Raw genomic sequence first — 27,948 nt, 5'->3', positions numbered from 1 at the left:
ACCGAGCCCCGGTACATACCCCGAGTGTTTCCATCACGACGGCGGCGGCAGCGCGCGGCGGTAAACCCCCTCCCCCCCCCCACCGCCACCGCGCGCGCGCGCGCGCAACGATTACGACACGGAACGAGCTCACAATCAGCACATCCGGGCACCCACCGGCCCGGCCCGGCCCACAACGCACCGCGGGGAGGTGGAGGGACAGCGCCGCCGCCGGTGGGGAGGAGGACACTGCATTGCTACGGCAGCGCCCCCGCCGGTGGGGAGGAGGACACCGCATCGTCGCGGCAGCAGCGCCACCGCCGGTGGGGAGGAGGACACCGCATCGTCGCGGCAGCGGCGCCGCCGCCGGTGGGAGGAGGACACTGCATCGTCGCGGCAGCAGCGCCGCCGCCGGTGGGAGATGGATGTTGCATTGCTAGGGCAGCGCCGGTGGGGGGAGGAGGATGTTGCATTGCTACGGCAGCGCCCCCGCCGGTGGGAGGAGGACACTGCATCGTCGCGGCAGCAGCGCCGCCGCCGGTAGGAGGAGGACACTGCATCGTCGCGGCAGCGCCACCGCCGGTAGGAGGAGAACACTGCATCGTCGCGGCAGCGCCACCGCCGGTAGGAGGAGAACACTGCATCGTCGCGGCAGCGCCACCCTCGCTGGGAGGAGAATACTGCAAGATGATCAAGTGCTGTTGCCGATGGGAGAGGGGACACTGGGGCAAGCGCTATAAATGGCCTCAAGAATAGAACTGGGGAGGAAGAGGATAGATAATAAGATGATAAAATTAGACCAGACCAATTTCTGTCAGCCTGTCTGAGTTGGTAGCAATCTGAATCATAAGGTTGTGGGTTCAGGTCCCACTCCAGAGATTTTGGCACATAATCTTTGCTTTACTAGTACTATGGAATGGTCCTGTGCCTTGGTAGCACTGGGAAACAGGCCAGGGGCCTGCTGGAGTTTGACAGTGTGGGGTCTTTTGATCTTGTAAAACTGTGAAATGCAAACCTGAGTTTTGGAATGCAAGGCTTTGCCTGCTGGTGGGTCCCGGCCTCTGGCAGACCAGAGGGGAGGGGCATAGCACAGGCCTAACAACGTTGGGTAATGCTCTGGCTGATAGCATTGGATTGTGGCTTTTAAGGAATCTCTGTGCATTAAACCGGGGCCCCATCCACCCTCTCAAGTGTTTTTTTTAATTTGTTTATGGGATCTGGGCGTCGCTGGCGAGGCCGGCATTTATTGCCCTTGAGAAGGTGGTGGTGAGCCGCCTCCTTGAACCGCTGCAGTCCGTGTGGTGAAGGTTCTCCCACAGTGCTGTTAGGAAGGGAGTTCCAGGATTTTGACCCAGCGACGATGAAGGAACGGTGATATATTTTCAATGGTGGATGTAAAAGATCCCATGACACTATTTCCCTCGACCAACACCTAAAACAGTTTATCTGGTCATTATCACATTGCTGTTTGTGGGACCTTGCTGTGTTTTGCACATTACAACATTGACTGCACTTCATTGCCTGTATTGTGCTTTGGAACGTCCTGAGGTTGTAAAAGGTGTTATATAAATGCACCTTTTTTTTGAATGGCTGCATTAGGGTTAGCTCTCTGAGTTGCCAGTAGCTCTCCCTGAGACCACTATCTCTCTGAATGGTGTGGAGATGCCGGTGATGGACTGGGGTTGACAATTGTAAACAATTTTACAACACCAAGTTATAGTCCAGCAATTTTATTTTAAATTCACAAGCTTTCAGAGGCTTCCTCCTTCCTCAGGTGAACGCTTGTGAATTTAAAATATCTCTGAATGGTAGTAACTCTCTCCTCTCCCTCAGAGAGCAGTAACTCTCTCCTCTTCCCTCTCCCCGAGCAGTAACTCCCCTCCTCCTCCTCCTCTCCTCCTCCGAGCAGTAACACTCTTTCCCTCCCTCTCTGAGCAGTAACTCTCTCCTCTCCCCCCTCCTCCTCCTCCTCCTCCCTCCTCCTCCTCCTCTCTCTTCCCTCCCTCCTCCTCTCTCTAGCAGTAACACTCTCCTCTCCCCCCCCCCTCTCCCCCCCCTCCCCCCCCCCTCTCCCTCTCCCCCTCCCCCTCCCCCCCCTCTCTCCCTCTCCCCCCTCCCCCTCCCCCTCCCCCCCCCTCTCTCCCTCCCCCTCCCCCCCCCTCTCTCCCTCCCCCCCCCTCTCTCCCTCCCCCCCCCTCTCCCCCTCCCCCCCCCTCTCCCTCCCCCCCCTCTCCCCTCTCCCTCCCCCCCCCTCTCCCCTCTCCCTCCCCCCCCTCTCCCCCTGTGAGCAGTATCTCTCCCCTCCCTCAGAGAGCAGTAACTCCCCTCTCCCTCCCTCCCTGAGCAGTAACTCTCTCCTCTTCCCCCTCTCTCTCTATGAGCAGTATCTCTCCCTCCCTCCCTGAGCAGTAGCTCTGGGCCGGCTCTGTCTGTTGATTGACAGCCGCTGCCGCTCTCTGAGTGGCGATGGTCCCCGGTCCTGGTCCCCGGGTGCCGGGTGACTCGGAAGCGCTGCCGGCAGACGCGCCTCTCCTCTCCCCGATGCTGAGCGGAGCCGGGTGGTCTCGGGGCTCGGGCTGTCCCGGTGTCTTCCCCCCGCGGGACACCAGCGATGACACGGAGCAGCCCCGGGCGAAACTGGCCATCAGCTTCCCGCAGGAAGGCCCGGCTGCTTTCGACGGTGAGTGCCGGCTCCAGACTCGCTCACCGCCCGGACTGATGCAACACTCGGTCCCAGGGCAGAGCGGCTCCTCACCCCGGGGCTCAACCCAACCACACCCCCCCCCCCGGGGGCTCAAACCCAACCACCCCCCCCCCCGGGGCTCAAACCCAACCACACCGGCCCCCCCCCCCCCCCGTCCTGACGAAGGGGGAAGCCTCCGAAAGCTTGTGAATTTAAAATAAAATTGCTGGACTATAACTTGGTGTTGTAAAATTGTTTACAATTAATGGTGCAAGAGGAAGCTGGATAATCACACGAGGGTGCAAGGAACACAAGGACATGCTGGTGGGAGGAGGCTCGTGTGCAGCATGGACCAGATGGGCCGAATGGCCTGTTTCTGTGCTGGGTGCAATTCTGTGTTTAGTAAGAGAGGGAGAACTTGTATTTCCATTTCTAAAGCACCTTTCAGACCATCCCAAAGTGCTTTACAGCCAGATAAGTGTTTTTTTTCCGCTGTTGTAATGTAGGGGAACGTGGCAGCCAATCTTGTATAACCCTTTTTAAAACTTTTTTTAAACTACTGGGTTTTTTTTTGCTCCTGGCTAGGAAAAGTAAATTGGCCACGGGTTTATGCTCCAGATTGCTATCCAGTGTGAAGTATGTCGCGTTTCAGGAGGACAGGATTTGGATTGGGTGTAAGGCCTCCTGCTCTCGTGTTCACAACACCTACTGCCTCTTGCAGTCTAGGTTATATAATCTGTTGGCCACTCAGGTCAGACACCTGTGGGGAACCGTATCCTGGCAGGAGTCGTCTCTCAGGAAGGGTGGGGGAGAGGAAGATGAAGACTAGGGTAGAACTTCTTTGCCCAGAGAGTGGTTGGAATGTGGAAGTTGCTACCACAAGGTCGGTTTCTGTGCTGTAAATTCTATGATTTTCTCCCCCCCCCGCCCCCCAATTGCAGAATCCGATCTGTTGGAGGAGTGCGGTCTCGCGGATTGTAACCGAACAGTCCCGACGCTGATGGACTTCACAGTCGCCGTTCCCAACCAGCTGCTGTTGGTCTCGCTCCTGGAACATCTCTGCTTCGTTTATGAGAGAAATCCTCAGCGCTCCACGAGCCTGTTCAAGTGTAAGACTCACCCCAAGTACTGTACGACGGAGAAATCTAGCTGAAAGCCCAAAGATACAGGGGGGGGGGGGGCGGGGAAGAACTAACGTTAATTATAAGTAATGCAATTGCGTAAATTATTTTGTAGGCGGAGGCTTGATAAATGAAACCACAGGTACTGTAAGTGGAATGCACCTTGTAAACACATTGCAGCTTTGTTAAGGCCCTCTGTGAACTCAGTAATTAAAATGCCTTGGTGAGCGACATAAGAAGCAACTTGTTAGTGCAGTTAATATAATTATGAATTATTTTAAAATAGGTTTGCTTCGACTGTTGATTTTTCTTGTGTTAGTATTAATTGCTATTGATAACCGAATCCAAAGACAACATTTATTGTAGTCAGAATTTAATTATGTGCCCTGACTGTGTGTGATTATTTTAATACATGTTGGAATCTGAAAACCAATCATTAAAGAAAGTTCAGGTATAGACTTGAAACTGTACTTCCTGGAAAATCAAATGCAATTTAAATACTGGTGGGAGGAGGCTCGTGTGGAGCATAAACACTGACATAGACCTGTCGGGCCGAATGGCCTGTTTCTGTGCTGTAAAATTCTATATAATTCTATGCAATTTCACAGCAGTGAAGCATTTTATTTTAGAAAGTAGCAGCTAGACCCAGTATTGATATTTGTCTTGATCAACCAAAACTCTGCTGCCCGTATCCTAACTTGCATATAGTCCCATTCACCCATCACCCGTGTGCTCGCTGACCTACATTGGCTCCCAGTCCGGCAACACCTCGATTATAAAATTCTCATCATTGTTTCCAAATCCCTCCATGGCCTCGCCCCCTCCCTCCTCCAGCCCTACAACCCTCCGAGATCTCTGCGGTCTCCAATTCTTGCTTCTTACGCATCCCTGATTTTCATCGCTCCACCATTGGCGGCCGTGCCTTCAGCTGCCTAGGCCCTAAGCTCTGGAATTCCCTCCCTAAACCTCTCCGCCTCTCTCTCCTCCTTTAAGACGCTCCTTAAAACCTGCCTCTTTGCCCGAGCTTTTGGTCCCCTGTCCTAATATCTCCTTATGTGGCTCGGTGTCAAATTTTGTTCGATAATCGCTCCTGTGAAGAGCCTTTGGACGTTTTACTATGTTAAAGGAGCTATATAAATGCGAGTTGGTGGTGTTATTGTTGATACGTTAGCATTACACACTGTACTAAGTTAAGATGCGAACATGTCTGTCTGTTGCGCAACTGTTTATTCTCTCAATAATTCTGTCAAAACCTTACTTCCTGTTTCAGTGCTGTGTCAAAAGCTAGCGGGAATGCACTTGATTTCCCCAATCACCTTCAGCGATGAGTTGAGCACCGTCAGGCTGCAACACAATCAAGCCTTTACGAACCTCCTGCAGGCAGCAAGCAACGGCTTATATCAGCAGGTGAGTCTGCACTGCTGGCTTGGGATTAGAGAGCTCCACATCTCGGAGGCTTCGGAAACCTTTGAAAGAAAGAACTTGGATTTATACAGCGCCTTTCGTGATCTCGGGACCTCCTGAAGTTCTCTACAGCCAATTAAGTATTTTTCTGAAATGTAGTCACTGTTATAATGTAGGAAACGCGGCAGCCAATTTGCGCAGAGCAAGGTCCCACAAACAGCAATGAGATAATGACCAGATAATCTGTTTTCAGTGAGGTTGGTTGAGGGATAAATATTAGCCCAGGACACCGGGGAGAATTTGCCTGCTGTTCTTCAAAATAGTGCCATGTGAACCTGAGAAGGGCACATAACATGTTTAACACCTCATCCGAAAGCCGGCCACTCCGACAGTGCAGCACTCCCACGGTGCTGCACTGGGAGTGTCAGCCTGGATTACGTGCTCTGGAGTGGGACTCGAACCGACAATCGACTGACAGGTTAACTGATCGCTCATCTCATTGTGGTTTGCGGGACCTTGCTGTGCACGAATCGGCTGCCGGGTTTGCCGGTGACTACGGTTCAGAAATACTTCGTTGGCTGCGAAGCTAATTCTCAGCGCAGGCCGTGGATCGAAGCTTCCTGATCCAGATGGCTGCGTGCAGCATCTCCTGGTGCATTCACCATGTGCAGGAATAGGCACCACATCTCCTGGGGCCCACCATTCGCAACCAAGAGCATAACTTGCACTGCCTGGCCAACGTCCCATATTCACTTAGACCGCAAGTTTTTATTTGGGGGAGGGGGTTGGGGGGGGGCGTTTGTTGGGTCATTCCCGCGACAAGAGATCACTGGAGCTGTTTGGACAGCCTTGCTGTTCTTTTTAACGTTCCTCTGGATTTCTGTCGTCAGATACATTTGGAGGGCGAAGTAGTGGGAAACCCATTCGTTGAGAAAAGTTCCACTGGGAAGCCTTCCGCTGAGGGCAGCGCCAGCAACAGTTATTGGGAGGTGGGCGGTTTACGTTGCAGTGAACGAGGTCTGGTTCTAACTTACATTGTCTTCCTGTTTTTTTAGGGGCATGCTACAAATGGAGATGTGCCTACCCTGATCACCAGCAGGTATGTGTTGAATTTAGAGGGTAAGGTAACGTAGTGGTTATGTTACTGGACTAGTAATCCCGAGAACATAAGAAATAGGAGCAGGAGTAGGCCAATCGGCCCCTCGAGCCTGCTCCGCCATTCAATAAGATCATGGCTGATCTGATCCTAACCTCAAATCTAAATTCATGTCCAATTTCCTGCCCGCTCCCCGTAACCCCTAATTCCCTTTACTTGTCGGAAACTGTCTATTTCTGTTTTAAATTTATTTAATGATGTAGCTTCCACAGCTTCCTGGGGCAGCAAATTCCACAGACCTACTACCCTCTGAGTGCAGAAGTTTCTCCTCATCTCAGTTTTGAAAGAGCAGCCCCTTATTCTAAGATTATGCCCCCTAGTTCTAGTTTCACCCATCCTTGGGAACATCCTTACCGCATCCACCCGATCAAGCCCCTTCACAATCTTATATGTTTCAATAAGATCGCCTCTCATTCTTCTGAACTCCAATGAGTAGAGTCCCAATCTACTCAACCTCTCCTCATATGTCCGCCCCCTCATCCCCGGGATTAGCCGAGTGAACCTTCTTTGTACTGTCTCGAGAGCAAGTATGTCTTTTCTTAAGTATGGAACATGGGCACTTTGAGAATCTGAATTCTGATTTTATAAAAAGCTGGTACCAGTAAAAGTGACTGTGAAGCTGTTGGATTGTCCTCAAACTCTAACTGGTTCACTAATGTCATCTTCTCCAGTAACTGCTGGGCTTTGGCAGCGGGAGCGTGTTCTTAGTAAATACATTTACCCAGTCTGGCCTGTACGTGACAGAAGGCCTAATTATTATAATGGGTTAACTAGAATACTGTAAATTAAAGTGTTGCTTTTTGATACTTGCTCAGAGCAAAGGAAACGCTGTTCCAGGGTCAGACATCGCGGTACGTGAATGAATTTGAAGAAATCAGCAGAGTGGGAAAAGGCGGTTATGGAAATGTGTATAAGGTGTGTGCCTAAACCTTTCATTCCGATTTCTAGATTCTAATTCTGGTCTAAGTAAAGGTGGTACATTTGCCAATTGGAGAAAGTAATGCATGGGGCTGGAGAAACAGTAAGAGATACGGGGCCCCTTTCCTCCGAGCCTGCCTTCCGTTCGCCCACAAGCAATATAAAGTTCATCTATAGTAACCTGAACTTGTTAGGTACAGAGCATTCCATGAACACGGCGTTTGCTTTCCAGTAGCAGATTACTAGAAAAAAAAGTTCTCTCTTCTAAAGAAGTTTAAACCTCATACCAGTAAATTGTTACATTATTCTACTTGTACATTGACAGCATCCGTTGCTACGAGGCAATATCCTGCTTAAAATAAATGGGTTAATGCCCCCATGAAGAAATCGCACACAGGAATCGAGAACAAACTCATTAAAGCTCACCGATCTACCCTGTATTTATTGCAGGTCAGGAATAAATTGGATCGACAGTTCTATGCCATGAAGAAGATTCTCATGAAGAAAGTTACAAAATATGACTGCATGAAGGTATTCAGTTAACAGCAACAGCGGGCGGTGCTGACATTTATTTGCAAGTTGCCAATTGCGCGTTCGAGTTTGCAGCCTATTGGACCCGTGTAGAAATCTCTCGCTCCGTAACCTCCTCCGAGATTTCTGCGCTCCTCCAATTCTGGCCTCTTGCGCAGCCCCGATTTTCATCGCTCCATCGTTGGTGATCGTGCCTTCGGCTGCCATGGCCCTAAGCTCTGGAATCCCCTCCCTAAACCTCTCTATCCCTCTCTCCTCCTTTTAAGACCCTCCTTAAAACCCGTCACCTGTCCTAATATTGCTTTGTGTGGCTTGGAGTCAAATTCAGTTTTGATAACACTCCTGCGAAGCACTTTGGGATGTTTTACTAGTTAAAGGCGCTATATAAATGCAAGTTGTTGTTGTTGTTGAACAGGCACAACTGGAAATAATGGTACACGGTCATAACTAAGCATTTTGCCCCTTCTGAGTAATGATCAGTTATTTATAGGATTCTCTGCCTAAGCACATTTCAACAATAAATTATCCAGGGCTCCCTAATGGCTTTATAGGTAAATGCATCAATTTAAAACGATCACTGAGAGCGAGGAGAGAGCTTAAGAGACACTTCTTTACACAGAGGGTGGTTGGAGCGAGGAATGCTTTGCGACGGGGAGTGGTTGAGGCAGAGACCATTGTATCTTTTAACAAAGAATTGGATAAATATTCGAAGTAGAGGAAGATATAAGGCTACCGAGAGAGAACGAGCGCGGGGCAGTGGGATTAGTTTTGAACTGCTCTAGCAACGAGCTGGCACAGACACAATGGGCCGAATGGCCACCTCCTGTGCTGTATGTGGTGTGGTGCCAAGCCGTACGGACTGGGGTTTGATCTGGGTTTGTGTTGATGTAGAAGTCCGAGCTGGAAAAGCAGTGGGGGTTTTACAATTGCCCTCAGTGCCCCTGGGCTAGGATGTTTGGAGGGTTGTGGGGGGGGGGGGGGGTCGGAGGGGGGCGGAGGTGGAAGAATCATTCATGATCACCGTGCAGTAAGTCCGACTGGAAACTGGAGGCGTGTCGACTTTGGGGAAGGACACGACAGGGCTGGGCTGTGAAGCCCCCCATGGTGGACTTGTGCAGTGTAGGTTACTGCCTTCTGGTACCCACGGAACCGTAACTCTGCAAGGGTCAGCGCATTGATTAGAGGGGGCGAACCTGGGGGCATTGGTTTGTAAAATCATAGGAACAGGAAGGAGGCCGTTCAGCCCCTAGAGCCTGTTCTGCCCTTCAATTAGCTCATAGTTGGTGGCTGATCATTTGCAAAAATTCTGTTTTAAAATACTTGGGTTTTGAGGCATAACCGGAATCTTTTCTGTTTTTTTATTTCAGGTCCTAAGAGAAGTTAAAGTCCTGGCCGGCCTTCAGCACCCTCACGTCGTTGGCTATCACACTGCCTGGATGGAGCATACACAGCCACCGCCTCTGAGAAGTACAGTTAAATCTTGGTCCTCTACAGAAACCAATACAAATAGACACCAGGGCTCCAAGGGTTAAATTATGAGGCGAGATTACATAAACTCGGCTTGTATTCCCTGGAATGTAGAAGGGTAAAGGGGTGATTTGATTGAGGTTCTTAGGATTTTGAAAGGAATTGATAGGGTAGAGAGAGAGAAACTTTCTCCACTGCTGGGGGAGTCTAGGACAAGAAGACATCAGAGCCAGGCCATTCAGGAGAGAAGTTAGGAAACACTTTTTCACGCAAAGGGTGGTAGAAGTGTGGAACTCTCCCACAAAAAGCAGTAGATGCTCAATTAATAATTTTAAATCTGAGTTCGATAGATTTTTGCTCGCCAAGGGTATTAAGGGATGTGGAGCCAAAGCGGGTGGATGGAGTTAGGATACAGATCAGCCATGAACTCATTGAATGGCGGAACAGGCTCGAGGGGCTGAATGGCCTCCTCCTGTTCCTATGTTCCTATCCCCCCAACGACCTTTCATTATCACATCTTAACCAATGCCTCTTCCTTTGATTGCGCTGTTTAGGTAATCGAATGCCTTGCGGTAATTTATGTGCCTTGAAGGGTCCCTCTGGTCAGGAAGATTACAGGTAAGAATCTGTTGACTGGAATTAGGTGCAATGATGCTAAAGTAAAAAGAAACATTATGTGGAGAGACCGGAGAAGCTGGGGATTGTTCTGCTTTACAGTAGAGAAGGTTAAGGGGAGATTTAATAGAGGTGTTCAAAGTTATGAGGGATTTTGATAGTGGAAACAGCTTCTCCCTATTTACTCTGGCAGGAGGGCCAGTAACCAGAGGACACAGATTTAAGGTAATTGGCTAAAGAACCAGAGGGGGAGATGGAGAGTTTTTTTTATGCAGTGAGTTGTGATGATCTGGAATGCCCTGCCTGAAAGGGCGGTGGAAGCAGATTCAATAAAAACTTTCAAAAGGGAATTGTTTAAATACTTAAAAAGGAAAAATTTGCAGGGTTATAGGGAAAGAGCAGGGGAGTGGGACTATTTTGATAATTCTTTCAAAGAATTGCAAACAACATACAGCATGGAAAAAGGCCATTCGGCCCAACAGGTCCATGCCGGTGTTTGTGCTCCTCCCTCCCTTCTTCATCTAACCCTATAAAGAATTACAAAGAACGTACAGCACAGAGTCGGCACAGGCACGATGGGCCGAATGCCCTCCTTTGGTGCTGTATGATTCTATAAGTAACATTCAATTCAGTGCCCTGGTGGGGGGGGAGGAAATTAGCCACGATTTCTGTTCCTGATCACTTTGCTCTGCTGGATGGTGGACAAGTGGATGTCGAGTGAGGACAGGCTTGGACTTGGCTGCGATTCCCTCCTCAGTTGAATAGCCGGCTGACCAGCACTGTTTGGGCTCATGTGAAAGAACAAATGAACTTGCATTTATAGGGTGCCTTGTCATGTCCTCAGGATGTCCCAAAGCACTTTACAGCCAACTGGTTTCTTTTGAAGTGTAGTTACTGTTATGCAGGCAAACATGGCAGCCAATCTGCACACAACAGTGAATGAATGACCAGGCAATCTGCTTTTGGTAGTGTTGGTTGAGGGAGGAATATTGGTCAGAACACCAGGAGAACTCCCTGCTCCTCTTCAAATTGTGCCTTGGGGTCTTGTACGTCCACTTTTTCGGATGACTTAACGTCTCATCTGAAAGACAGCACCTCCGACAGTGCGGCACTCCCTCGGTACTGCGCTGAAGTGTCAGCCTCGATGATGTGCTCGAGTCTGTAGCACGTATGAAGACACCTGAGGGCTGCTGGCGTCCACAGAACTTCACCTCAGGGTAAATCAGTGCCGTCCTGATAAAGGACTTGCATTTATATGGTGCCTTTCACAACCATGGAACGTCCCACAGCGCTTTACAGCCAATTAAGTACTTTTTGAATTGTACTCACTGTTGTAATGTAGAAAGTATGAGAGGTAGGGCTAGAACTTCAGTCTAGAGGATTTATGGTCCAAATACACTTTGGTACTTTTGGAAGCATATGTATAACTTTTTTTTTCCTGGTCATTAAGGTTAGTTTTATTCAGTTGATGGCTTAAAACTTGTAGAACTAAGGTATCAAACTGTGTTCCACAGGGACCCTTCCATCCGCAACACAGAAACCAGTGGCTCAAGTATAATTTTTGCGGACTCCGGTCCTTTTGCCAGAATGGGAGAGACTTTGTCAGGGAGAAAACCAGCCGAGGAAGAGACGTGCATGAGCATTTCAAAAGAAAATGACAATGTGATTTCCTTCCACAATGAAGACTATGGTGCAAACCATCTAAAAACCAGGAGCCGTTTATTGGCGGGAGTGAAGGGTCTCAAGGTGCACTCTTCACCTTTTTATTCGAAGAGTGTGTCTGTTCACAGTGGCACAGGTGCGAGCTCCGAGCTCCTAATGTCCCCCGACAAAAGGAACAAATTGGACCCATTAGTTGAAGCAATGGAGGCGGATATGCAAGACCTCGACACGGAACAGGAGGGAGTTACCGGTGCTGTCGAGGAGATTTCAGGTTCGTCTGTCTACGTGAACAGTAGTTCAAGTTCAGAGGATGGCTCGTCATTCACAGATGCGTACCCCGAGTCCAAGGTGAGGAAGCAGCATACCTTGGGAAGGATTTCCAGCATGATTATCTTTGTCGCTTTAGAATGTTTTTTTTTGGAATTCAACATAAGGAAAGGAATGCTTTTCAGAGTGAAGCTCCCTCTACACTGTCCCATCAAACACTCCCGGGTTCAGGTACAAGATGGGTTAGGTACAGCGTAAAGTTCCCTTTACACTGTCCCATCAAACACTCCCGGGTTCAGGTACAAGATGGGTTAGATACAAAGTGAAGCTCCCTTTACACTGTCCCATCAAACACTCCCGGGTTCAGGTACAAGATGGGTTAGATACAAAGTGAAGCTCCCTTTACACTGTCCCATCAAACACTCCCGGGGTCAGGTACAAGATGGGTTAGATACAGAGTGAAGCTCCCTGTTGCTCTTCCATGTGACTTAGCCCCAACTTTAAATCAGTGCCCCTCCTGTACCAGTGTGACATTTCCATTTTTCCGCACCAGCCCTCTGAGTGGAATTGACTGTTAATGTGTAGATAAGGACATTTTTATGCTATGGGTTTCAAACCCACTGAGAACTCAGTTTAGATTATCCAAAATCACTTCAAATGGGAAGGTTACATCAGCAGAACGAGGAGGCTGGGTTCAAACCTGGGCCCCGCTGCACCACCCAACCCCTGAGTTGGGCAGAATCTTTATCATTCCCCCAAGTTCTTGGCACTAGTGGTTTTACCAAAGTAATGATGATGCCAATTTGTAACTTGTACTTTCCGTAACTTAAATGAACACAAGTCCAACTGGTGAAAGTGGAGTATTGTAAAATGTTGAATTTGAAACCTATTAACAGCACCTCAAGAGGGGGTGCAGAGCAGATTCACCAGAACAATGCCAGGGCTAAAAAGGTTTAAATTATGAGCACAGGTTGCGTAGACTAGGAATGAATTCCCTTGTGTATAGAAGATTAAGGGGGTGATCTAATTGAGGTGTTTAAGATGATTAAAGGATTTGATAGGGTCGATAGAGAGAAACTATTTCCTCTGGTGGGGGGGGAGTCCAGAACAAGGGGGAATAACCTTTAAATTAGAGCCAGGCCGTTCAGGGGTGATGTCAGGAAGCACTTCTTCACACAAAGAGGAGTGGAAATCTGGAACTCTCTCCCCCAAAAAGCTGTTGAGGCTGGGGGTCAATTGAAAATTTCAAAACTGCGATTGATCGATTTTTGTTGGGTAAGGGGATTAAGGGTTACGGGACCAAGGCGGGTAAATAGAGGTAAGATACAGATCAGCCATGATCCAATTGAATGGCGGAACAAGCTCAATGGGCTGAATGGCCTCCTCCTGTTCCTATGTAACGTCACTGTTGACGGTTTGTTGTTGACGGTCAGATTTGCATGGGTTTGAGTCACGTGAGTGCTCGTCGTGGTCTCCTGTGACCTGACTTATTTTATTAGCTGGGGCGACTCTCGAAATCAAAGTTGGGAAACTTGGGGACAGGGTGAAAGAAAAGAAAAACTAACGTTGGTTTTGTCCAACTGCAGGTTATGTTTGGTGTTCCCTTCTTAAAGGGGGCGCTTGCAGTACTGATTGTTGTTAGTCTGATTAAAGTAGGCAAACCCCTGTCCTGTTAGACAATCCTGGAGCATTTTTGCCACTAAACGGAGATGATTCAGCTGCCTGGAGGTCCCCTCGTCCCTGGATGTGTGTGTGTAATTCTCAGTCAGCAAAAGACGCGTTAAAATTAAGTAGACTTGGGAGCATCCCGTTACATTGAGCTTCACCTTGTCCCTGAATGGGTCTTGTAATCAGCCAGAGGACGGGTTAAAATTGGACATGTTACTTTTTTTGTGTGTCTTAGATCTGTTTTCACCTCATGCTACATATACAAATGCAGTTGTGCGAAGGGTCTCTTCAGGACTGGATTTTGGAAAGGAATACCAGACAGAGAGAGGGCTCGTCACATACCTGTGAGTTGTTTAATTCTTTATCAGCTTATTAAATATTCAGTTTATCCATCCCTCCTATTTGACCCAAAATAAGTATTTAAAACAAACAATAAAGATTGTGAAATTCCATTCTCACCTCTTTGGTATCATTAGGTCCGTTTAATCTGGTGGAACCTGACTGCACCAGTCACATATTCCGTCAGCTGCTGGAGGGAGTGCGTTTCATCCACTCCAAGGGCGTCATGCATAGAGACTTGAAGGTGAGTCCGTATCACGGCTCTCGTTGCAAGCATTCACCGAGTCATAGAATCATGCAGCACAGAAGGAGGCCGTTCGGCCCATCGTGCCCGTGCCGGCTCTTTGAAAGAGCTATCCAATTAGTCCCGCTCCCCCTGCTCTTTTCCTATAGCCCTGCAATTTTTTAAGTATACATCTGATTCCCTTTTGAAAGTTACTATTGAATCTGCTTCCACCACCCTTTCAGGCAGCGCATTCCAGACATAACAACTCACTGTGTTTTTTTAAAAAAAATTCTCCTCATCTCCCCTCTGGTTCTTTTGCCAATTTTCTTAAATCTGTGTCCTCTGGTTACCGACCCTCCTGCCAGTGGAAACAGTTTCTCCCTATTTACTCTTTCAAAACCCCTTCATGAGTTTGAACCCCTCTATTAAATCTCCCCTTAACCTCCTCTGCTCTAAGGAGAACAATCCCAGCTTCTCCAGTCTAATCAGATGATGGAGGTGGCCCTGTATTAAATTTCACATAAATACTCTCCTTTCACTATACACTCAGCAGCCTCAAGAATTACCATGAAACCTTTGTTCCTCGGTTACTGTTTCTAGAGCTCCCACCTTTTCATAGCAAAAATAAGAACCGGAGGCAGGAAGCAATGTCTTATTTTTTTTAAAAAACACCTAATGTTTAATTTAAGCAGTGGCTGCTTTGGGAAAGTATTTAGAGTTCGTTCACAAGATCTCAAAATCTAGTCAAATGCAAAGAAGCAATAAAGGAGACTTCAATGAGATTCTTACTAAGATCTGAGGTTTACATAGAAATTACAGCACAGAAACAGGCCATTCGGCCCAACTGGTCTATGCCAGTGTTTATGCTCCACACTCCTCCTCTCTCCCCTCTTCATCTCACCCTATCAGCATATCCTTCTATTCCTTTCTCCCTCATGTGTTTATCTAGCTTCCTCTTAAATGCATCCATGCTATTCGCCTCAACTACTCCTTGCAGTAGCGAGTTCCACTCTCTGGGTAAAGAAGTTTCTCCTGAATTCCCTATTGGATTTATTAGCGACTATCTTACATTTGAGGTGTGTTTGATGAGAGTGAACCTGTAAAGATTCCGCACATAACATTTCAATAAGAAGACAGCCAGATAAAATGATTTGCAGGCTGGGCGTGTCTATTTGTAAATTGAGGGCTCTTGTCAAAACTCTTTATTTCCTTACGACTAATCAATTGCGAGAGAGTTAAACCACCGAGTGAGACTAAAAGTTATTCGGGTTTCAGAACAGATTTCGACCAAACCATCGGTACTTCTAAAATAAATAAGTCCACGTCGAGCAAAGCTGCGTCCCCTCAGAGGTGCATGTGGAGCAGGTTCTCGTCCAGCTCTCCTTGACCCTCGAAGTCCGGCCCGTTTTGCTGGGTCGCCGCGATCTCCCCCAGCCGCTCGGTGTAGTCCTGGTAACCGTACACGAACTGCCAGACCAGCGTGGGCAGAAGCTGCTTCAGGCGCTGGCCGTGCCTGTGGCCGTAGACCTTCCTGACCGCCACGCGGCAGAAGTCCCGGAGCGCTGGGGGCTCGCGGCTCAGGGCCAGCAGGAACTCCTTGTGCCGGCGGTACTCGGGCCGCAGCAGCCCGCCCGGCAGCCCCTTGGCGCCGGTGAGCCGCGGCGGGCAGGAGAGGCTGAGCAGCTTAGCCAGCAGGCGGCCGCACCCGAGGTTGGGCCGGCGCTCCAGGAAGAGGGAGAGGGGGGTCTCGCCCAGCCCGGTCCGCAGGTTGAGATCGGCGTCGTGCTCCAGCAGCAGGTCCACCACCTCCTCCCGGCCGCCGAAGCAGGCGTCGTGCACCGCGGCTCGACCCCGGCGGTCCCGGGCGTCCACGTCCGCCCCCCGGCCCAGCAGCGCCCTCACGCAGCCCAGGCCGGCGCCCAGCGTCTGCCCGCCCTTGCCGGAGGCGGCGCGCACGGCCAGCTGGAGGGGCGTGCTGCCGCTGCTCGCCACCCGGCTGTCCACCCGCGCCCCCCGGCCCAGCAGCTCCTCAGTCATGCGCCGGTCCAGGACGCCGCTGGCCATGTGCAGCGGGGTCAGGCCGTGCTGGTCGGCCGCCTCCAGGTCGGCTCCATGCCGCGCCAGGATGCCCACCGCCGGCCAGGCTCCGTGGCGCACGGCCAGGTGCATGGCCGTGTCCCGGCTGCCGCCCTGGGTCACCGCGTTGACCTGCGCCCCGTACAGGCACAGCAGGCGCAGGCAGGATTCCGCCCGGCTCTGCATGGCCGCCATGGCTTTCTCGAACTTGGTCTTTGGTACGATCCAGTCTCGGACTATGTTGGGCCAGTGCATTACGATGAGATGCAGCGCCGTTCGACCTCTCATGTCCCTAAGGCAAAGAAAGAAAGAACAAAATCCGTGAGAATTTTTAAAGGAAAGAAAGACTTGCATTTATACATCGCCTTTCACAACCTCAGGATGTCCCAAAGCGCTTTACAGCCAATTAAGTACTTTTGAAGTGTAGTCACTGTTGTAATGTAGGAAATGCAGCAGCCAAATTGCGCACAGCAAGATCCCACAAACAGCAATGTAATAACGGCCAGATAAATCTGTTTTAGTGATATTGGTTGAGGGACACCAGGGAGAACTCCCCATCTCTTCTTCGAAATAGTGATGTGGGATCTTTTACGTCCACCTGAGAGGGCAAACGGGGCCTCGTTTTAATGTCTCATTGGAAAGAGGGCGTCGCCGACAGTGCAGCACTCCCTCAGTACGGCACTGGAGTACTCTTATTTGACAGTAGGGCAAATGATTTGACGTAACATCTCAACAAATCCCATGCATTTTGTGCAAGCAATGTGACTTGCAGGCCAAATACTGTCGTTCTGCTGTTTTAAAAAAAAAAGTCCCAAGAGATGGTGAAAGTGTCAGTTTCTGGGCAATTACCTGCTCTGTTGGTGTTAATCGTGCTCAGTGGGGGGCATTCTCGCTTTTTGAATCAGAAGGTCGTGGGTTTGACTCTCACTCCAGAGACTTGAGTGCAGAATCAAGGCTGACACTCCCGGTGCAGTACTGAGGGAGCGCTGCACTGTCAGAGGTGCCGTCTTTCGGACGAGACGTTAAACCGAGGCCCCGACTGCCCCTCTCAGGAGGACGTAAAAGATCCCACGGCCACTATTCAAAGAAGAGCGGGGGAGTTCTTCCCCGGTGTCCTGGGCCAATATTTTATCCCTCGGACCAACATCACTAAAACAGATTATCAGGTCATTATCACATTGTGGGATCTTGCTGTGCGCAAATTGGCTGCTACATTTCCTGCGTTACAACAGTGACTACACTTCAAAAGTACTTCATTGGCTGTAAAGCGCTTTGGGACTTCCTGAGGTTGGGGAGAGCACGATATAATTGCAAGTGTTTCTTTTACAACTATGGCACTTTCATCATTCAGATTAAATTTAGAGGGTCAATTCTTGTCCCCCTGGGACCCTTGCCTCGTCCCATCGGGAGAGGCCTCATGCCCACCACTTGAGAACCACCGGAACCGATGAGAATGTTTAACACGCGACACTCACCGTGCCTCTATATCAGCCTTTAGATCAAGTAAACATTGTAAACTCTTTGCCTTTCTGTATGTTGCAGCCAAGTGGATTGGAAGGATGGCCAACCCCTTAGGATAATAGAAAGATATTACAAATATTAGACTAAGAACACGGTTTTGAAAAGTATTTGCTTCAAAATAATCCAATTTTCTTAAAATGCCACCCAGCGATCAGTTTAGATTCTGTTGCGCTCGCTCGTTATTGCACCCTCTACTCTCCTGAAGTCATTGACTCATGCTGGAGTACAGTTCTATGGGTCTCGTCTATCCTGCAGTGAGACCCAAACAGTGACTGTCATGTCAGCCAGCTATTTGACTGTGGGAGGGGGATCAACACTGCTCTCAATTCTATCTTCACCAGATGTCGGCACACCTGCACTTTCCAGCAGGGGCCACTGGATAATCAGGAATGGGAACGCTGGCTGACTTTTTTTTAAAATCCTCTTTCCTTCCCCCTCTCTCTTTAAAGTATAACATCTGATAATATCACTCTGAGGAGTAAGAAAGGCCTATACTCTCTGGAGTTTAGAAGAATGAGAGGTGATCTCATTGAAACATATAAGATTATGAGGGGGGGCTTGACAGGGTAGATGCTGAGAGGCCATTTCCCCTGGCTGGAGAGTCTAGAACTAGAGGGCATAGTCTCAGGATAAGGGGTCGGCCATTTAAGACTGAGATGTGGAGGAATTTCTTCATGAAGAGAGTTGTGAATCTTTGGAATTCTCTACCCCAGAGGGCTGTGGATGCTCAGTCATTGAGTATATTCAAGGCTGAGATGGATAGATTTTTGGACTCTCGGGGAATCAAGGGATACGGGGATCAGACAGGAAAGTGGAGTTGAGGTCGAAGATCAGCCATGATCTGATTGAATGGCGGAGCAGGCTCGAGGGGCCGTATGGCCTACTCCTGCTCCTATTTCTTATGTTCTTATCTGACGGTATTCTCCACTTAAAGGTACTGTTTCACTTTGAGCCTAAACAATGGGCCTTCTTGCTTGGTAGCTCATGTATTTGGAAAGGTACTAAAGTGATAAACTGAGAGGCCTTTTCTCCCTGATAACTTGTGGTCAGAAAATTGATGGGAAAGCTACTGGACCATCCTGGACTTTTGACCATCTGAAAAGTCAAGTTTAGATCAAGGGGGAAATGTTTTATGTAAATTAGATGGCATAAATCCCTGGGGGAAAAAAACTCTACAGTGCCGAAAGTATTTGGGACTGTATGGGAAATCGGTCAGTGATGCAGTGTTTTGGTGCCCAGGATGTTTACAGATGTAAAAGTATACGTCCAAGAGCCCCAGGATGTGTCTTCTTTATGGTTGATCTCTTGGCACCATCCCAGCATCTACGGTAGTCTGCCCTCTGTTACAAAGGAGAACAGCAGAAGAGGTTTGAGGTTCGATGAGCCCAACAGCCCCTCATCTTTAACCATTCTTGTGCTCGAAACCTTGGCTCCATCATTTCAAAAGGAGTAAATTATAAATTGGGTGAATTTATGGATTCCCCGGTCTGAACATTTCACTGAGGGAAAGTGGGGTCTTCAGCTCTCTGGACTCGAGTGACCTGGCAAATTGGGATCGACTTCTCTTTAAAAACCAGAGGCTCGGTGGGATTTTGCATCCCTCCTGCTTTGTTTGGACAAATTGATCACTGCCTGTGTTGACAAGAACTGCAGACTTGTTTCTGCTGACAAGGCTTTTATGTGGAATGGCAATTGGGGAGGGTCACATGATGGCTCTCAGCACTTCAGAGAGTATTAACCCCCCCAGGGTATATGGAGGATGCTAGTTCAAAAAATGAGCAAGGCTAAACTCAAGGTAGATTATTCTATGATCAACCTTTTTCGATTTCATATAAAACCTCTGATACACTTAAAACAGAGAAAAGGAACGTCTGAATGAATTGTTGGAATTACCTGAGTTTGAAGTGTGGGGAACAGAGCACAGTTTTTCCAAATAGTAATGGGATCATTGATTGGATGGGCCTTCAGCAAGCTTGTGATAGTCTTTCGGTCTCCTTTCATGATAGCATCGTGAAGCTTGGCGTGGAGATCGTTAAACTCAGCCCCACATTCGCACATTTTTATTAGAGGGGTTTTTTATACAAAGTGAGTTCAGGATCGGAACATTCTCTCCTCACGCGGTCTCCGTGCCGCTGATTTGTGCAAAATGGGTGTCGTGGGTTCCGTACGGTCAGATTGGGAACTCTGGAGACAGCATTTCTTGGCTGACGTGCAGGGAGAGGTTTCCCGTTATGAGGCAGCGGTTGCTTGCGCGCGATTTTGATTCGTTTCGTGTTGTGACGGTAACGGTTTGTGACGTCACAATCTTTGCGCTCTGTTTGGAATTCGGATTGGATGTCACAATCTGAGTTGTGTTCGGGATTGTTGAAGAACCAGAGTGGCCCGGTGTCGTTTGACTTATTTGATCGCGTCAAGTATATAGTGTCGGCTGTTTTTGTTATGGCGAATGATACCCATTATTTAGATGCCAGGTGTGTTCATCCTTCTCTCTTCCTCAATCCGACCAACACCGTAACAGCTGAGAAAATGGAAGGAAAGAGTTTCGGTATATTTTGATTACTTTTTGATGTCTAATTGGTTTTGTTACAGTATTGTTGAATTGTTGGCCGTTCGGTCTGCTTATAACACTAATGCATCGTCTACGTTTTTCCCCCTCTTAAAAGCTGGCATAGGTATGATGGGCTGAATGGCCTCCTTCTGGGATGAGAGAGTTGTCCTATGAGGAGAGATTGAGTAGAACGGGCCTGTACTCCCTGTAGTTTAGAAGAATGAGAGGTGATCTCATTGAAACATAAAAGATTCTAAGAGGGCTTGACAGGGTAGATGCTGAGCGGTTGTTCCCCCCCGGCTGGAGAGTCTAGAACTAGGGGGCATAGTCTCAGGATAAGGTGTCGGACATTTAGGACGAAGATGAGGAGGAATTTCTTCACTCAGAGGGTCGTGAATATTTGAAATTCTCTACTCCAAAGGGCTGTTAATACTGTGTCATTGAGTATGTTCAAGACTGAGAACACTAGATTTTTGGACTCAAGGGGAATCAAGGGATATGGGGATCGGGCAGGAAAGTGGAGTTGAGGTCAAAGATCAGCCATGATCTTATTGAATGGCGGAGCTGGCTCGAGGGGCCATACGGCCTACTCCTACTCCTATTTCTTATGTTTCTTCTGTGCTGTATCATTCTATGATTCTATACACCCGGGCTGGGGTACAGTTCCACAGGCAGTGAGTGCCTTTCCAATGCCTCCTCCAAGCGGCTGCTGTTCACTGTGAGGGAAAGACGGAGAGTCAGTAGACTCTGCGCTTCTGGGGAGCATCCCGGCTGCGCCCGATCCTGTTGTCATCCCATGTTCATCCATGCACTGTCCAGCAAGAATCGCTGGACAGTGGTCAGAAGTGGGACCCTGGATGACCTTCCCCCTTGCAAGCCCATGGATAAATAGGTTACCTAGGTTCGAATGGGCTGACTCAGCACCGACCAGGGATTGAACCTGGGACCGCCTTGTTCTGTGTAGCTCAGTTTCTCACCCAGCAGTGGATTTACAAACTGAGTCCTTGAAGGGGTCCTAAAACTTTTTAACTGCTACTAGTTACACTAATCGGGTGAGTTTTCTTTTTCCTACTGAAGCAGGCCTCAAATAAGAAAATAAGCACTAAACCGTGTTTGCAGAGTGAAAACATTTACATAAATGGCAAGTAATTATTTTATTACCTTGGATTTCATGAAGATTGTTACTTACACATTGGGATAATATGGGCCAATGGTTCCTATTGATATTCCCCTGTTACTGTGCTGTACTTTCAATAGGGAATTGCGTATACACTTGAAAAGGAAAAATTTGCCGGGCTGTGGGGAAAGAGCAAGGAATTGGGACTAATTGGATAGCTCTTTCAAAGAGCCGGCACAGGCATGATGGGCCGAATGGCCTCCTTCTGAGCTGTGAGATTTTACGATACTTGGCTACGTGCCACGAAAGCTACTTCATTCACCATTTAACACATGGCATAACTAACCTACGCTCACGATGTGCTGTTTTAAAGCCAAGGAACATTTTCCTCCATGGCCCTGACTACCATGTTCGGATTGGGGATTTTGGACTGGCCTGCAGTGATATCATCGTCGTCGAGGCTTCGGATCCTTGGTCAGCAACAGCCAAAGTAACCAGTGAGTATTGGAGGTTGCAGATATGTGTATGCTCCAGTGAAAAACTCTCACTTTCCCTTGTGTGGAGAATAATCCGTAAAGCAAGTCCTGCACCATGCAGATGAAAAGTTACAGCACTAACTTTTTCAACTTTTCGATTTGGGACTGCTGTTGAAACTTAATTAAAGAAAGTTTTATAAATGTGGATTTTAATTTTTTTTTTAAATTTCTGCTAATTTATCCCACTTTATCTGTTTTCCATAATCCGAGGAGACACGGGAAGATACCAATGCTCCGCCATTCAACAAGATCAGGGCTGATCGTCTACCTCAGTGCCATTTTCCTGCACTATCCCCATGTCCCTTGATGCCTTTAATATCTAGAAATCTATCACACTCTGTTTTGAATGTACTCAATGACTGAGCCTCCACAGCCCTCTGGGGTAGAGAATTCCAAAGATTCACCACCCACTGAGTGAAGAAATTTCTCCTCATCTCAGTCCTAAATGACCTACCCCCAAAAGTTACTATTGAATCTGCTTCCACTGCCTTTTCAGGGAGTGCATTCCCGAACTCCCTACTCTTCGAATGGTTCCTGGGATCTAGGCAGACGGGGCCTCAGTTTAACGCCTCATCTGGAGGATGGCACCACCGACAATGTAGCACTCCCTCTGCACTGCACAGAAATGTCAGCCTAGACTACGTGCTCAAGTCCGTAGTGGGACCTGAAGCTACAACCTTCTGACTGAGAGGCGACCATGCTATCATATTAATTTCACATGAAGGAAGAAAAAGAGGTCAGATGTCTCGGGAAAAGAAAGCTGTATTTTGAAATATAATGTTCTGTTTGTGAAGTCGGGTTCCTCACTGCCCCTCGGGAGGGCGGGAATAAAATCCCACCCGAGAGATAACCTGGGGTGCCACTGCGCACTTGTCTTCATTAGCTGAGCCAGGAACACTAATTGGCAATGAAACCGTATCAGAAGAATGGAGGGGAAAATAACTTGGAAAATAGCGGGGAAGCAGAGAGGAGACGGGAGTGTTTAGTAACTTACTCACAGTGTGTGAAGGATAATTCATGAGGCGATGAGGACTGTGATAAATTGACCTTTTATTTTCTCGTACTTTTGTTGAGGCCACATTGACTTGTCCTGTTTTCTGTTTACTCCCAGATTCAAAGCACACCTCAGGAGTGGGGACTCGTCTGTATGCTTCCCCCGAACAACTGAGAGGCTCGCACTATGATTTCAAGGTACAGATATCTCTTTCAAATACGTAATCCTTCTGTTTAATTTCCAATTTCTATTTATGCATTCCCCAGGCCAACTTGTTAACGCATTTACTTTTACAGCTGGAATAGCAGAGTGCTGGATATAATTCGGGATGATAGAACGTTTTATCAGACACACTGGCGGCAATTTTAACCTAACCCGCCTGTGGGGAAACTGACTGGTGTAATGATGGTTTCACATCTCGCCCCGATTTAACTTTCCGTTGAAGGCAGTGGACAGTGACAGGCGGAGTGTAAAACCAGTGTTCCACCCGACCCCTTGGGGTGAGTTAGGTTAAAATTACCCCTATTGACTCAAACATCTGTAGATTTACCAAGCGTTGAGTGCACCCGGTTATAAATCCAAAATACTATTTTTTTTTTTTCTCTCCTTCCCCTCTCCCAAAAACGTTCATTTGTTACTCTGGGGCACGATTCTACTGGTATTTCAAAATGGCCCATTCTTCCTGTGTAAGTCTGGACATCGAATATCAGCAGGATATTTGCTGTGGGTCGGGAGGGGGGGCGCATCTAAGCTGAGGCCAAATTTATCCACACTTAATGAGCATGTACTTTCACTTCCGACAGAGGTCACCGGATGACGATCAGGAGTGGGAACACTGGGATCACTCTCCATTCTACTTTTAATTGTTCAATGAGGTGTTTAAGATGCATAAAGGATTTGATGGGGTAGATAGAGAGAAACTATTTCCTCTGGTGGGGGGAGTCTGGAACAAAGGAGGGTATGACCTTAAAATTGGAGCTAGGCCGTTCAGGGGTGATGTCAGGAAGCACTTCTTCACACAAAGGGGAGTGGAAATCTGGAACTCTCTCCCCCAAAAAGCTGTTGAGGCTGGGGGTCAATTGAAAATTTCAAAACGGAGATTGATAGATTTTTGTTAGGGTAAGGGGATTAAGGGATACGGAACCAGGGCGGGTAAATAGAGTTAAGATACAGATCAGCCATAATCTAATTGAATGGTGGAACAGGTTCGAGGGGCTGAATGGCCTCCTCCTGATCCTTGTTCCTAATTGATTGAGGAACTGCAAGGTTTCCTTCGTCAGATTAACTGGGATTGAAATATTAGTCTTTTTTTAAAAAATTGTACTATTTGATCTCCCTTGGTTTTGTACAGAGGGTAACAAAACCAAGTGTAGTCTTCAGTGAAACAGGGTTAGAGGGCGGAATGATGAGACAATTGGCTGAAGGGTATAATTACAGCGTGACAAGTTTACATAGGCAGGTGCCATTATAAATGTGAACAATTTTACAACACCAAGTTATAGTCCAGCAATTTTATTTTAAATTCACAAGCTTTCGGAGGCTTCCTCCTTCGTCAGGTGAACGATGTGAAAATGAAATCCTCGAAATGAGGATTTCATTTTCATTTCGAGGATTTCATTTTCACATCGTTCACCTGACGAAGGAGGAAGCCTCCGAAAGCTTGTGAATTTAAAATAAAATTGCTGGACTATAACTTGGTGTTGTAAAATTGTTTACAATTGTCAACCCCAATCCATCACCGGCATCTCCACATCATTATAAATGTGGACATAGGAATTTAGTTGACAAAAGTGTAAGTTTTAATAGACAGGAGATAGGTGTGGACATAAAATTATTAATATATTACAGCTGGATAAATGACTGCACAATACAACCTGAATAAATGTATGGCTGCTCTTCTAAAATTGAGAGAACATTCGAAAGTTAAATCTTCTCCGTCCCATAGTTTGCAACTATCCATTCTGGCTTCTAATTGTAATTTTGCAATGGTTACACCATGGATTTTAAGCTTGGGGTCTGTGGTACCTGAGGACATCGGATCTGCAAGACCAAGATCTGAAGAACTCCCTATTTTGTATTTTTTTCCCCTTTATTTGTTGACTTGTATACTTCTGTTCCTGTATAAGAATGTTTTCTGCAATGATGGCCCTGTTTTCCTGAAGTTCTTTCAGCAGTTAGCACAGGGGATTCCCCTGACAGCGTCAGCATTTACAGGGAGTCTTCCATGCAGAAAACTTTGAAAGCCACTGGCTCACACCATGGGGTTTTTTTGTACCAAATTTTAACCATAGATACAAGATTAAATGTAAGAGATTTAGAACGGAGGGCAGGAGAAACTTCTTCAGAGTTGTGAGGCTGCAGAATTCACTTCCAGGGTTAGTGGTTGAGGCAGAAACTGTTGACATTCAAGGTTAGATTGGAGAGGGGGTTGAAGGGATATGGGGACACGGTGGGTAAATGCGATTGGAACTATTTGCTGGTGTGGAGGGTAAATGACGACAGGGACTGGTTGGGGTGAATGGACTGTTCCCGTGTTGTAACGTCTATGTTTCTATCTCCACTTTCAGTCAGATATGTACAGCGTAGGTATCATCTTATTGGAGCTCTTCCAGCCGTTTGGAACACAGATGGAAAGGACAAAGACACTCACAGCCCTTCGAGAAGGCCACATTGCAGAGGACTTTACACACCGGTGGCCTGTACAGTCTAAATACATTAAGATGCTAACCAGTGAAACCGCTTCCCACAGACCGAGTGCAGATGAGATGTTGGGCAGTGACCTCTTCTACAATTCACTTGAAGTAAGGGTAGAAATCTTTGTCCCTTAAAATTGGTTTAGGGAGTAGGGGCAGAAACTCCTATTTCAACAACAAAAAACCTCCGTCAGAATTCCTGCTTTCCTCTGTAAACATCCCATTGATGAAATTGAGGGAAGGAGATTTGAAAAGGGTGATTTGAGAACGCAGTTTCGATAGCGAGCCTTTAATTGATTGTGGTGAAAATTCTCGCTGAGGAATTTGTTAGTTTTTTGGGTTTAGTCAGCCGTGGCCTTCCAGTCCCACTCCAGAGACTTGAGCACAAATATCTAGGCTGACACTCCCAGCGCAGTACCAAAGGAGTGCTGCACTGTCGGAGGTGCCAACTTTCGGATATGTTAAACCGAGGCCTCGTCTTCCCTCTCAGGTGGGTATAAAAGTTCCTATGGCATGATTTCAAAGAAGAGCAGGGGAGTTCTCCCCGGTGTCCTGGCCAATATTTATCCCTCAACCAACACCTAAAACAGATGATCTGGTCATTTATTTTATTGCTGTTTGTGGGACCTTGCTGTGCGCGTCCTACATTGCAACAGTGACTATACTTCACAAGTACTCTATTGGTTATAAAGCGCTTTGGGATATCCTGAGGTCGTGAAAGGCGCTATATAAGTGCAAGTCTGTCTCTTGTCGAGTTTAATCTAATTTATTTAGGTCAACTTTGGCCTTGTGTTTTTCTTCAAACTTTAGTGTTTAATATTTGATTTAGCTTCACTAAAGAATTGAGGGGGAAAAAAATAAAATAATTTAAGGTAAGATTCTGGGGCTGAAGCAGGATTAATTTTGGATGGACTAGATGCTGTCAGTTTTATGCTTCATCTGTTTTCTTTCTCTTTTCCCACTCAATAACAGCTGTGATATTTTCTTTCACACGTAGGTTACTCCTGTTACTTCACCGCAGGGCAACCTCGAACAGAAAGTAGTGACCCAGGAGCAAGAAATTAAGAGCCTACAACAGAAAATTATTGATCAGAATGAAGAAATCAGAAACCTCAAAGATAAAGTCAAATTACTGGCTGGAGAGGGGGTACCCGGTTAGAGATCTTCATGATTTCCTGGAGAAATTTTCTCCCAGTCTGTCGTCCTTTCCACCCAAATTCACTTTGAATACCTCATCTATGATAATTGTGTTTTGTGAATGTACAGGTTTAATTTAATGAGTTGATTATGAGTGAGAAGGATTGAATATTAAATGAAACATTATGAATGTAAAGCTTTGCCAAAGAGCAGGTCCTTGTGTCCTGGCCACTGTTCCTCCTTTGACCAACTCCAAAGACAGATTAACTGCTCGTTCATCTCATTGCTTTTTGTGGAATCTTGCTGTATGCAAATTGTCTGCTGTGTTTCCCCGATATCTGTGACTACATTTCAAATGCACTTTGAAATATGATAAATGCAAGTCCATTTTTTAAGAATGGATTTCCTACACGTGTCCTCAGTCAGAAATAGTGAGTGAGGAAATGTGACGGGAGTACGTACTTTCACCACGTGGACTGCAGCGGTTCAAGGTGGCGGCTCACCACCACCTTCTCAAGAGCAACAAATGCTGGCCTTGCCAGCAACGCCCACATCCCAAGAATGAATAATAAAGGTGTCCAGGCCATTTGCACTGATCTGCTTGTGTTCATTTATCCTTAACTTGAATTCTGTATCTTTCTAACTGATGCCTGAGTAAATGCTATGGTACTGGATATAAAATGCATTGACTGCATGTAAATATTAGTAGCTGCTCAGTGACAGGGTAACAGTTGTGATCAACTTGTTTCGGGCACTAATTCACAGGAAGGTCAATTAGTTTTCTTTGCCACCGAGCATTGTAGGAACAGATTTTCTGTACCTTTAGGACAGGCCGTACTACAGGAGGAACAATCTGCAGTGTAGCAGGTAGGTCCCAGATCAAAGGGTAGTCCGCAAACTAGGTACACTGGACTGGGTTTGAAAGCATACGTACCAATTCGTGCATGAGGTGCTGCCAAGTGTATGTTTATTATTTAATACAATTTTAAACACAATACAAGGATTACTTAGTTCTGAACCAAGTTGTACTTGAGGTACAAATTAATTTTGGGGGTTTAAAAAAAAGAGCAAAAATAGCTATGGGGAGTGGGTGTGTATGAGTAGGATTGGCAAGGAGGGATGGGTTTAAAGTAAATCTTGAGTTTTTGATGTACTTGCTCTTATGGAGTTACTAAATAGCGATTTTCCCCAACAATTTCCACTTGCCTGCAGTTTAATAGCAGAATGTCAGAGCCACTGAATCTACACATGAAGTCAATAGATACTGGCCAATCTTAAAGACAGTGTTGC

At 47.3% G+C, this 27,948-nt stretch overlaps 3 protein-coding genes across 6 annotated transcripts in view; 1 reads left to right on the top strand and 2 right to left on the bottom strand.

The window, feature by feature from the left end:
• The window catches only part of usp42 (ubiquitin specific peptidase 42), a 49,834-nt gene extending 49,681 nt beyond the window's left edge, over positions 1–153 (bottom strand). Inside the window, exon 1 of one of the 2 annotated variants that reach the window (XR_010966868.1) lies at positions 20–153. The gene's annotated coding sequence lies outside the window, so the exon portion shown is untranslated. The remainder of the gene's footprint in view (positions 1–19) is intronic. The other variant, XM_068003507.1, reaches the window with a different exon arrangement.
• Positions 87–27,254, top strand: eif2ak1 (eukaryotic translation initiation factor 2-alpha kinase 1). Of its 3 annotated transcripts, none has more exons than XM_068003511.1 (15): positions 87–603; positions 3,604–3,771; positions 5,054–5,190; positions 6,243–6,286; positions 7,159–7,258; positions 7,712–7,792; positions 9,160–9,259; positions 9,814–9,877; positions 11,389–11,884; positions 13,707–13,815; positions 13,948–14,054; positions 21,672–21,795; positions 22,946–23,025; positions 25,396–25,629; positions 26,519–27,254. In XM_068003511.1, exons 1-15 carry the CDS (start codon positions 444–446, stop codon positions 26,678–26,680), a joined length of 2,166 nt encoding a protein of 721 aa, XP_067859612.1. In that variant the 5' UTR covers positions 87–443; the 3' UTR covers positions 26,681–27,254. The 3 variants fall into 3 exon arrangements, with proteins under 3 accessions (XP_067859612.1, XP_067859611.1, XP_067859610.1); XM_068003510.1 differs by lacking the exon at positions 87–603 and adding an exon at positions 2,409–2,659 and having other exon boundaries at positions 13,743–13,815; XM_068003509.1 differs by lacking the exon at positions 87–603 and adding an exon at positions 2,409–2,659.
• LOC137340830 (ankyrin repeat domain-containing protein 61-like) lies at positions 15,381–19,691 on the bottom strand. Its single transcript, XM_068003643.1, has 3 exons — positions 19,527–19,691; positions 17,588–17,682; positions 15,381–16,404 (listed from the first exon to the last, which is right to left on the bottom strand). The coding sequence occupies exons 1-3, from the start codon at positions 19,689–19,691 to the stop codon at positions 15,381–15,383; spliced, it is 1,284 nt and encodes a 427-aa protein (XP_067859744.1).
• Positions 27,255–27,948: the final 694 nt, after the last annotated feature.

This window comes from Heptranchias perlo, chromosome 22 (genome assembly GCF_035084215.1).
Source record: "Heptranchias perlo isolate sHepPer1 chromosome 22, sHepPer1.hap1, whole genome shotgun sequence".
Lineage (NCBI taxonomy): Eukaryota > Metazoa > Chordata > Chondrichthyes > Hexanchiformes > Hexanchidae > Heptranchias > Heptranchias perlo.
The sequence above is the reverse complement of the archived record's forward strand: the minus strand, read 5'-3'. Positions and strand labels throughout refer to the sequence as shown.